Raw genomic sequence first — 11,825 nt, 5'->3', positions numbered from 1 at the left:
TATTCTAACTACTGGCTGTACCATTTGGGAAAGAGCACGCTCTTGTGGCTCCCCTCCCCCATATTCAATGTTGGAAGAAAAGTCACCATTTTGTTTGGTGCAAAATCCAACTTTGATAAGGGGGAGAGGGGGTTATCTCAAAAGTGACGCTACCATCCCAACACTTTTGTCCAGGATTGTAGTTTAACCCTTTGATGCCTGAACCGGCCAAAACTGGTTAGACTTTTACTCTATTTTACTCTGCCTAACGCCAGACAATTTTACTTGTCAATGGGGAACCCCCAGCAGTCAATGGGTTAATCTCCTTAAACTGACAAGAAAATGTATAAACTGGCCTTAAATTTAAATCCATTTTTATTGGTTTATTTAACCCAACTTACCTTTTTAAAAAAGGTAATTTGGGTTAAATAAACCAATAAAAATAAGTCAAATCAAATCAAGCCAAAAAGAAAGAAGGCACAAAATATATGCTATAAACTCATATAAACACATGCAGATTCTAAGGCAACTCTTTAAAATTGGCTTAACACTAACTTATTGACAAGTTGGCAAGTAAATCATTCCAATGCATCTTTGAAAAATACAGTGGGGGGAAACTCGTTTTAATCAGCAAAAAAACTTCTCTTTTTGCCATTGTGAGACGGGATACTTGGAAAAAAGTGCTCCTTTACAGCCTGAGCAGAACCTTCAACCTTCTGATTACTACAGGGGTAGTTTGGATGCTCTAACACTGAGCCATCAAACAACGTTCTTGTGACAATTGTTCCATCACATTGCTGGGACTGAAACATTGACGGAAGCTGTCTGTGACTTGTTCGTCGCAGACAACTTCCGATTGTGCAATAGTTAATCGCTGCGCGGAATTAAATGACTTTGCATACAGCTGTATCTAGAGGAGTCTTCCTCAATTCATGCCATAAATTTAGAGGATATTTTCCCCAATCAAAAAATTCATCTCTTCATATCATTCACTGGGGTTTAACATATAGAATTATTACATCTCCCTCATTACAAGATGTAACAACTTGAAAAGAAATACTTGAGTTTATTGTTGCATCACTTTGGATAAAAGCTATGCTGTTGAGTAATCTAGCCACTCATGATAACACACACCTGCAATTGCCACTGACTAAGATTCATTATATCTGGAGCTTCATATATTCTGACAGTGCCATCCTTTGAACATGTTGCCTTACAGGTACATTAGAGATAACAGAGCAAAGCAAAATATTAGTGCAACTTTAAATAAAACAGTTGTTGGTTAATAATCATTGCAAGAAAAATAAATAATTAAATTCAAAATTTTATAAAGCACCTGTACACTGTAGAATAAATGTGCCACAACAAGTTGCAAAAAATAATAGTGGAGACACTTCACCTTCTTGGGGCATTCTTAATTTCCCTATTATCTCTCACACTGCAGTGACCCCTCCCCCCTTATCAGTGTTGCTAGCAAGACAAAAAAATGTTGGAAACTTAAGCTGTCAATGATCAAAAGAAAGCACCTGATTGTGCTAAATCCTTTGCGAAATTTGTTTTACAATGAGATACAAAAGTGAACAAATTTATACTGGCTACACATTATGACATTTATATGAAACGGTCTACACGGTCTACCACAACTTTTCACTCAGAAAATAATATGATATCATATTTCTTGCTGTTGCGATGGTAGACCATGCTTGGATGGTAGACCGTTGGTAAATGGAATACACGATATGTACAGATTTCTAACTGTGTGAACTTTATTACGAATCATCTGGTAATGTATTGGATTGAGTAGAAAAGAAAGTACTAGTTGAATATAGTCTGGGAGCAAATGTGGTCCCGTGTGAAGTTCGTGCTGAAAGCAAGCACCTAGTGTAAAAGTGTTCATTAGGACCTACTAAACATGAAACGTTTTGGTGCCAGCTTTGCAACTTGCTCAGACGGCTTTTAAGGGGTGTTAAAATCTGACCCATGAAATCCAGCATGGAAACGAGGCTAAAACACATAATTCCTCATAACTTTGTTAATAATAGACGAAAATACACCAAACTTGCTCACATGATTGGACATGATCCTCCCTGTTGATGTACGCTAATTTACATAGGTCACGTGACCTTACGCATGAAAGCGAGCAAACACATAATTTTCCATAAATTTGTCAAAAAAAATCCTTATCATGCCAAACCTGCTCACCTTAGTCAGTTAGACATCATGCATCGATTGGTGCCACTTTGTGGTGTCACGTGACCCCATACATGGAACCAAGGCTGGATATATGTGGTAGCATCGTGTAGGATGGCATTTGTCTTGCCAACTACTAGGCAGATACATATCTGGTTATCCGAGTTCAGATATAAAAACTTCAACTAATCATTTTCCTATGGCCCATAGCACAGGGACGAGACGGATAAAGCAAATACTGCGGAGGCTCCATTTGAGAATCTATCTTGTACACATAATCAATAATTTTGCCAACTTATGATACTGGTTCCATGTATTCATTTTCGCATGTATATTGGAACAAGGGCAGAAAGTGAAAATAGCGACTACTGCTATTTTATATATACAGTCATGAAAGTCTTACTGAATATCTATATCTATGTTCTGTTGTCCATTCCTATGGAATTTCCTGTTCGACTTCGTCTTCATCATACTCATCACTCTCAGCATACTCGTTCTGGCGATCTTCAGAGCACAGACAGAGATCAGTACAGACAAGTCAGGTTTTTTGACACTGACAACGGTTGTTAGAGCAACGGGACTTGGCGCACTTGCATCGGACAAGCTGTCTAATTGCCTCTGGCGCTGGTGGAAGATTTGTCATGACTGGTACGCACTTTCCATCTTCATCTTGCCATTCATAGCCTTCTGGTGAGGGCAACACCGGGTTTGCTACATGATCGTTGTTCCAAACAAGAAGCTGGTAGTGCGCTCTCAGAATGGCTTGATGGAGAGCGGCTTGTGTTGGCGGCAACCTCTCAGACTCAGCTTGATTTTTCTTAAAGAGGGACCATCTGAGGGCTTTGACAGTTTTGATGTCTGTCTTTGGTTGGTACATCCGACAAACCAGCTGTTCCACTTCACTTCTTGTGCCGTCATCTGGCTGTTCCCCACAACCGAGGTTAGCAAGAGCTTGCAAGATAGGAGTGCTGGCGTTATCAAACTCATCCCAACAAGTGGCTTTTCCCTTTCCAGAGAAACTCCCAGTAACATCTGCTCCGGTCAGCGCATGAAATGCTGGCAGCGCAGCCGTCTTAGTGGGCCCAAGGGAGTCTGCGATTGACTTCAAGTTGATAACACTACGACTACTGCGGTCCCAGTAACAAAGCAAGAGTTCGAGCACAAATCTGGATACCGTCGGAGAGCCAAAACAAGAACATCAGTGTCAGGAGAATATATAGAGAGTTGGGTAGCACCTTGAGCAGAGGCATCCAGAGCATATAAAATAATCTTCGTGTCGGCTTCTTCTTGTGTACTTCGTAAATGCCTGACGTCTCTGTGCGTTGCCTCACATTCCGTTCCCCATGCCACAACGACTTGTCTCCCATTAGCATTATCCTTCACATTCTTTGCGAGAAACGTAGTAAGTTCGCCCTTGGTATTTGAATGAGCAAGAAGCTTCTTCATCGGCACCTTGGCGATGTGGGTAGAATCAGTAATGCGATAATAAATGGGAGCATGGTCACCTTGTCGTTTGACTCGTGTTGCTGATTTCAGTGAGGATGGCACATCATATCTGTCGAAGATTATGTGGAGCTCTTGTAAATCATTATACTTTACAAGCAAGCGATTCGTGAAATGTTCAGCCAAGTCTCTACAGTTCTTGATCCACTCTGGCTTGTCTTGTGATTGGACTTCGGCCATTCCATCAACAATCGCGACTTTGAATCCTGCGGTGATTTCTTGTGTATTAGGCCACCTGCCTTCTCTAGGATATGCATAAGGGCACTCTTGCAAGAACAATGCAACATGGTACCATCTCGTGCAAACAAAGATCGTGGGACAACAGTGAACTCATGTAAGCGAACAACCTCTTGGATGTCAATTTCTGGGCGGCTCTTGCACACCATCGCCAAACGAGCAAACAGATTTCTGTCCTCCTTTAACTCGATGATCGTGTCTTTAGCTTTGACTTTGATGACCTTAGCACTCGTTTTCCTTTGGCGTGTTTTGCAATCCAGCCTCGTTTCCATGTATGGGGTCACGTGACACTACAAAGTGGCACCAATCGATGCAAGATGTCTGACTGACTAAGGTAAGCAAGTTTGGCATGATAAGGATTTTTTTTGACAAATTTAGAGTAAATTATGTTTCAGCCTCGCTTTCATGCGTAAGGTCACGTGACCTATGTAAATTAGCATAAATCAACAGGGAGGATCATGCCCAATCATGTGAGCACGTTTGGTGTATTTTCGCGTGTTATTGACAAAGTTATGAGTAATTATGTGTTTTAGCCTCGTTTTCACGCTGGATTTCATGGGTCAGATTTTAAACCCCCCTTAAAAGCCGTCTGAGCAAATGGCAAAGCTGGCACCAAAACTTTTCATGTTTAGTAGGACCTAATGAACACTTTTACACTAGGTGCTTGCTTTCAGCACGAACTTCACACGGGACCTTATTTTATGACATTTGCTCCCAGACTAATAGTGATGTTTCCTGGAAGATGCGATTTTCAACTGCAACACCACCATCCCGGTTGACATCACCAAGAAACACAATAAATGGTATTGTGTTACATAATACGAGCCATGTGTAACTTTCGGAACATCAGATCTGCAGTGCAAAATACTTTGTTCACTTTTAATGTTGTACAGAGTCTTCTGTTAGCGATGATAAGTTGAAAATCGATGCCACTGTATGTCAATAATTAATATCCTTTCGTGTTTGGTACAATGTGCTTTGCACTTCGCGTCAAAAACTTCTTAAATGTATATCTAATGATTGTTTCTTTAGTTCCTGCTTTTTTACCTTGAAACTTTTCCCTATAGGATTCAAATCCGGACTAGCAAAATTATTGCAACCAATCAGACAACAAGTTGCAAAAATAGTGGAGACACTTCACCTCCTTGGGGCGTTCTTAATTTCCCTATTATCTCTCACACTGCAGCCCCCCTCCCCCCCTTATCAGTGTTGCTAGCAAGACAAAAAAATGTTGGAAATTTAAGCAGTCAACATTGAAAGGGGGAAGTGGGAAAGGTTTAAATTCTAGATATCGGGGGCATTGGAAGATAGAAAAGGTGTTTTTTAATGAAAGTGTCTCAACAATTTTGCAACTTGTTGTAGCATCAATGTTTTCTTAACATTTTAACTTTTCCTTCTTACCAGTTGTAATCCTAAGTGTTTCGGAGAAAACTTGACATCAGTTACAGAAGTCCTACTGTCCACCAATGAAGTTCTTTTGACCTTGAAACAATAATGTATATGTGTATGTTCATCAGATACAGTTGTATAACAAAATTGATAAGAATTACAGATAGTCAGCAAATACCCAATAATAAATTATATCATGAAGAAGACGGTGTAAACTTTTAAATGGGTGACCCTTAATTTTATTAATGACAAGTCTTCAAAGACAGTCTTCTTTAATCTGTTCTGAAGGGTTGATTGACTTTTTGGATATTTTAGATTCCTCCCTCTTCCTAGGGTACTTCTCAGTTTTCCTGGCTTCTTCTTTGGCTCTTCCTTGTTAGCTTTCAGTCATGTGGTTCAAATTCTTCAAACTAGCTGTATTTTGAGTTTTCTTGGTCTAATATTCATTATCATAATTTCAAACAAAGAAAATGGAAATGAACTTGTTTAAAAAATTTTGAACCAGAAAAATATTATTTGAACCACAACAAATGAACAAATAGCCTTACAAAATTAGCCTTAATTCTTTGTATGCGAAAGAATATATTCAAATTTATCATTATAACAATCCTATGTACAAGGGTTGTAAGAAGACAAGAAGGGATCTGTCTGTTATAATTTAAATACCTGTTAATTTAATAACAAGTTGTTACAAACCCAATAAGATCTTTTCATTTAATAATTGCATACCCAATGACTCTGTCCATGTGATATGCCATCACCAGTACCTACAACTAAATATACAAAATACTGTACAGCACATTTCCAATCATTTTATACAGATAAAAAAGTAGTTGATATGGACTTATTATAAATAACAACATGTAGCTCAATGGTGATGGGTGATTGATTCACCTTTCATTGTTGGCAGTCTTAGCTCCTGCTATAAAAAAGAAGACTTATCTCAGGCAAATCCTGGCAACCTGGCCAAGAGCTCAGGCATAAGAGCTGGGCATGCCCTACAGCTCCTAGCAACTCTTGACTCAGGGTACCTGGATACTCAAGATCGGGTACCCTTCTACTTGAAAAATCAATGAAAGACATGACAAACCCATTAAAGGGAACATACAGTATATTTTGAGTGGGTATAGAGCTTGTTAATCCATTAACTCCTGAACCATTCCACCCCCCCCCCCCCCCCTCCTCCTTATTGATGCACTTAAGTCCAGAAATGTACCTAACTAGACGCATGCCACATTTGGACATCCATTTGTATTCCCGAGACAAAAGTAATGTTGAACTTGGCAAGAAGAGCAAAGGGACACTTTGCAGCTCTTATTGAAATCTTTGTGCATCTAATCAAGGGCATTTCTAGACATATTTGCATGTCTGGTGTTAGGAGGAGTAAAATCTCTTAAGTCCAGACATTCCAACCCCGTTTGAAGGAAAACAGGGAGTATTTTTTTGTGGCAAATGAAACCCAAAATCGGCAATCGGCAATCGGCAGCTTTTGTTTCCAAAATGACGGAATTACCTCCTCGAAGAGAGTGAATTTTTGACTTTGCAGAAACAATGGTCAACCTCAACGGTTGGACGACTGTGATCTTTGTGTTGAATTTGCACATTTCTTGTCAAACTTTATAACACTTGAAAGGAAAAAAAAACTAACAAAGACAAAAACCCGGTTTCTTGCTATCATTTTGACACAGATATATCCTTTGTTTTGCGAGTTGTTCGTAAACATGCAAGGTAACTTGATCACAGGCAGCCGCTGAATTTGATGTCATTTTTGATTTTGTGGTTTACTTGTGCAGTCAAAAGTACAATGGAGAAATTGAATGCAGCAAAAATCACCCAAAATGTTCTTCACTGATGGTAACTTTTACACCCACGATAAAAAATTTATCTCGTTTTCATGTTGCAAATTTTGTTGCTGATAGCAAAATATTTTATTATCAATCAACACTTCCTCAAAACTCCCCTCTGCTCTTCCTAAAAACTGTGTATTAATATTTAATATTTACTTTTGCATCAATATTTGTTTTGCATAAAGCAGGGAAACAAAATCTGTACCTTGCTTAGTTCACATTTTTGAGTGTTAAAATAGAATTTTCGGTCCTATATTTCTGACAGCAAATCGTATTATTTTGAGGTCTCCCATCAAGATACTACCCCTGCTGGACAGGGTAAGCTTCAGGGAACTTTGGTTGTGGAAAGCTGTCAGACGCTCAGAGTACATGCTAAAACTTGTGGTAAAAAAGAAAGTTGTAAGTGAACTTGAAAATGATCACCATGTCAGCCTTGAAGCCAACGTTTCTCAATTCCCTTATATATATTTTTATTTTTCCGGGTTTAGTATTTCACTAGTTTACCCATCGCAAATGTCTTGTCAGGGGGCTATTTACCTAAGACATTTACCACGGCATTATAAAAGTTAATGATATATGGTACCAAAACAATATCGTGTACTAAGGGAGACATATTTCACAAAGACAACTGATGAATCTCCTGGAAAACAAAATGCAGCTCAGTTTGACAGTTATGGAATAAAGTGCTGTGTTACTTCACAGTACCACATCTATGCAATGTGTGCCTATTTTTTCCCTTGCTTTCAGAATTTCATGATAAACACATCAAATCGGGAGACTCCCAAGCAAAAATATACAGTCGTGAGCAAAGTGGGATATTAGAAAGAAAAAGGACAGGGGTGACGGATTGACTAGAGACAAGCCTTTGATGCCTCCAAGACACCTTCCAGTAGTATCATACAATAATAAGCTGTACCTTGCTCTTCCCAAACTGCAGCAGTTCTGTCAAAGGAACAAGATGCTAGAACCTGTCCAAACTCTGGATGGGCCCAAGTGACCTTCCATACTGATCCTGAGTGAGTCTGAAAGCAAAATGCAATCAACTTGAGAGCATTGCATTTTTACCAACTATTAAAGAAGAATAATAATAACAGTACTATATTGACAACCTTCAGGCAAAAATGCTGCAATTAGGGGTAGTCATTTTTGCATGGTTTGTGTTCACTCCGAATACAAACAGTAAATATTCACACTAAGCTCAGAACATCATATGAACTGTCCCAATTTCAGACTGTGCACCAAAGATTAGGAAAATGCAAGGGTTTCAATCAAATTTCCTGCAAGGGGTAGTTAAGGCAGGGCAAATGGTGTGGGCATCTCATTTGACAAACAAGTTACTGAAAGGTGTCTAAAAATTTCCATAAGGCTTCATCCACGAGAAAATCATAGCCTGTGGTTGTCTGCTAGTCACTTGTGCTTCGTTCTTAGCTGTTGAAACTGTCAGTCACAACTAGATGAAAGTCCTTAATGAGACTACACTTATTCAAACCTCAAAGTACAAAAAGTTACAATGACTTATGAGGGTCACTGACCTTCCAACTTGCAGTACAGTTCCATTGACCATCTTCTCCAAGATCCCAAACCTGTTTTGAGTACAATTACCGCTAAGCAACAATCTGTAAACATTGCCCATTTACTAACAGACATTACAAAATAGCGAAACATCGAAACGAAGCCTAAAAACACCAGGTATGACCCCACCATACATTGAATACTAACTGACAAAGGTTGGATTTAAGATTAAATAGGCCTACATGTAATTAGGCTTAAAATGTTATTGCTCCTACTCTCAGTCTTAATCTGAATCCAAATCTAAATCTCGATTAGTTAGGAGCAATAACGCTTTAGGCCTAAAACAATGTTTAATCTCAAATCCAGCCTTTGTCAGTTAGTACTCAATGTATGGAATGTATGGTAGGGTAATACATGGTGTTTTGGTGTTTCGTTTACCTGTTCTTGTGGTTTAGTAATGCCCTTTACTAACGAAATGATGGGTTACAGTACAAAAAAAAAAAAAAAAAAAACAGTCAGGATCAATAAGCTGATTTACTGTAGGTTGGCTCAATTGGCTGAGTATACTTCATTACAGGAGGCTGTCGGTTTGAACTTGGCCAGAAAAATACTTAGGGCCTTAAAAATAACCATGGAGAAAGAGCTGCCTTTGGAATGAAATCACAAAATGGTAAGACTTTCCAGATATGTCCAAAAACGTATGAAATTAGATGCACACCCATTTTGATAACTGTCACCATGTACACCCTTCCTCATTAATTCTCCAACTTCAACTTTTTCTCAAGAGGGGGTGAATCACTTTGGTGTACATGTAGCTGACTGGTGACTTTTGTTTTTTAGAATACCAGTTGTATAGGCCATTCTGGAATTGGGCAGGGAACTGGGGTGAGTTTCAACTTTGAACTAATCGATAAATTGACACCATCACATGAAAGATAACATTGAGATTGGCCATCTGTCCAAGTTTGATGCTTTTAGGTCGAACAGAGACAATTCAAGTTACGGACTTAATGGTCAAAAATCCATACAAATGTCTCTAATTTTGAGGCTGCGTCCCCCAAAACCATATAAACTCATAAAATTTCTTATGATCTCTGTAATATTCATAAAAATAGGCAAACAAAGTGATTTTCACCTCACCTAATTCCAAATAGTAGGTCCATGACAAGATTTTCCAGTTGTCTCAAATCTGATAGATTTATTTTAATTAAGAATTTGGGGGGGATGCAGCCTCAAAATTAGAAACATTGAGCGGATTTTTAAAGTGCCTATAAATCCGAATTTTTTGTTTTGTCTCGAGAAATCTTTGTATCGCTCTGAGCAAAATGGCGCAAAAATTTTTGTTTTTGGTTAAAACCGGAATTTTTTACGAATTTTCAAAGTGGCGGAGACGCGAGATTCGAAAACCCATTACCGAGCTGGTGAGCTTGCCGAAAGGGAATGGGTCGAGTGTAATTCGTGACGTAAAACCCGGACTGTGAGTTTCGCAAGTTGTGACTTCCATCAGAGGTGAAGCCATGCCTGAGAAATGGGAGTGAGATCGCTGCAACTTACCAGTCTCGGACTTCTTCTGTACCATTTAGGCGCTTTTGGAGTGTCTTCTCTAGGGCCTCTTCCTCCTTTCTTTCTTGTTGGTACAACTCTAGCCACTCTTCGTCCGCTAGGGGATTGTCAGCATATGCCTCGTGCGTGTCTTCCTCATCGCTGGCCGCAAAGCTCGAGTTTGGCGAACCCTCAACTTCCAGCTCGTAATCTTCCATTTCTGAAACTTCCGTATCTGAACCGGAGGACAGAATGAAGTCGTTCTAAGCCATTTCTTGATTAACACGTACGCTGGTTACAAACGTCAGCCGAACAGAAATCGTTTTCACCGGCACGCAGGGAAAACTACAAAATTATGCGCCTCCTCTGTTGATTTGCCTGATGCTAATGTCCGGGAATTACGTCACTAGGCCCAGTCTCCCTTTTACCCGGTCGCGGGCAGAGAAAACCACACTTTAAAAATTCGTAAAAAATTCCTGTTTTAACCAAAAACAAAAATTTTTGTGCCATTTTGCTCAGAGCGATACAAAGATTTCTCGAAGCAAAAAAAAAAGTTTCGGGTTTATAGGCACTTTAAGTTTTTTTAAGTCCATAACTTGGCCTCTGTGCGACCAAAAACCATCAAACTTAAAAGATGGCCAATCTTAGTGTTACAATGTAACTTTCATTTGAAACTTGCCCCAGCCCCCTGCGCAATTCTGAAATGGCTTATTAGCAAGCTACAGGTCATCTCAGGGGGGGGGGGGGGAAGGATGTGCACACCCCCTGCACCCTCCCCCAATATCCACCCCTCATCATTCACATCTAAGAATACAGACAATTAAAAATGTACATACATCACAAAGTGATGCCCTAAACTCTGCTTGTCAGGTAAAGACAAACATCTGTATTTATTGTAACTTTGAAATAACCCAACTCTTACCTTCTTGTGCATGCAAATTCTCCCATACTGTTTTCTATGAATTTAGTTTGCAGATATAAATTGTTGACGCTCTACATTGTACTCTATCTTTTTCAAGATGGCGACTGCACTTAGTTACACGACCATCCACTAAAATACATGTAGATAGCAAACGCTTCAGACTTAGTCAGACACTTTAGTGGCGCTTGTAAAAAATGAGCGTGCACCTCATTGCACACATTTCTAGACACACGGGAGACTTAAGTCATCTGAAATTAATACAGACCAAAAAGTGAAGATATGTAGGACATGCATACAAAATAAAGTTCCTGGTGTGTGGTGTACCTCTCACAGCGCAGGATTACATGGAGGGAGGGGCCCAATATACTTACCTTCACACTCTGATCACTAGAACAAGTGGCCATTCGTCTACCATGATAATCATATGACACATCATGAATCAAATCTTTATGTTCTGCGGGAATTTCACGAGCTACAAACATAACTTCACGCTCACGCCAAGAACTCCTGGTAACGGCAATTGATCAGTAAGATCAACGATCTCAGAATTTTATCAATCTGCAAATAAACGTCTTTAAGCCTTCTTCAAAGCGTGTATACAAAGCAAAAGGTAAGGAAACTGGAGCAAAGAGTGAAGAAATGAATCTTGGTAAAGGTTAGAACCGATTTCAGTCAGACATATGTAAATTCGCGTTGCCCTGGGA

The 11,825-nt window shown here is 39.4% G+C and overlaps 1 protein-coding gene across 1 annotated transcript in view; it reads right to left on the bottom strand.

Moving 5' to 3' along the window:
* LOC138018932 (nucleoporin SEH1-like) overlaps nt 1–11,821 on the bottom strand; it is a 17,267-nt gene extending 5,446 nt beyond the window's left edge. The window contains exons 1-6 of the mRNA XM_068865607.1: nt 11,493–11,821; nt 8,678–8,728; nt 8,062–8,167; nt 6,028–6,071; nt 5,311–5,391; nt 1,114–1,191 (exon numbers count right to left, since the gene is read on the bottom strand). Of these exons, the coding sequence (XP_068721708.1) occupies nt 1,114–1,191; nt 5,311–5,391; nt 6,028–6,071; nt 8,062–8,167; nt 8,678–8,728; nt 11,493–11,603 (471 nt within the window). The 5' untranslated portion in view covers nt 11,604–11,821. The remainder of the gene's footprint in view (nt 1–1,113; nt 1,192–5,310; nt 5,392–6,027; nt 6,072–8,061; nt 8,168–8,677; nt 8,729–11,492) is intronic.
* Between the last annotated feature and the right edge of the window lie 4 nt (nt 11,822–11,825).

The sequence above is a fragment of the Montipora capricornis genome, chromosome 10 (assembly GCF_036669925.1).
Source record: "Montipora capricornis isolate CH-2021 chromosome 10, ASM3666992v2, whole genome shotgun sequence".
Taxonomy (NCBI): Eukaryota; Metazoa; Cnidaria; class Anthozoa; order Scleractinia; family Acroporidae; genus Montipora; species Montipora capricornis.
The sequence above is the reverse complement of the archived record's forward strand: the minus strand, read 5'-3'. Positions and strand labels throughout refer to the sequence as shown.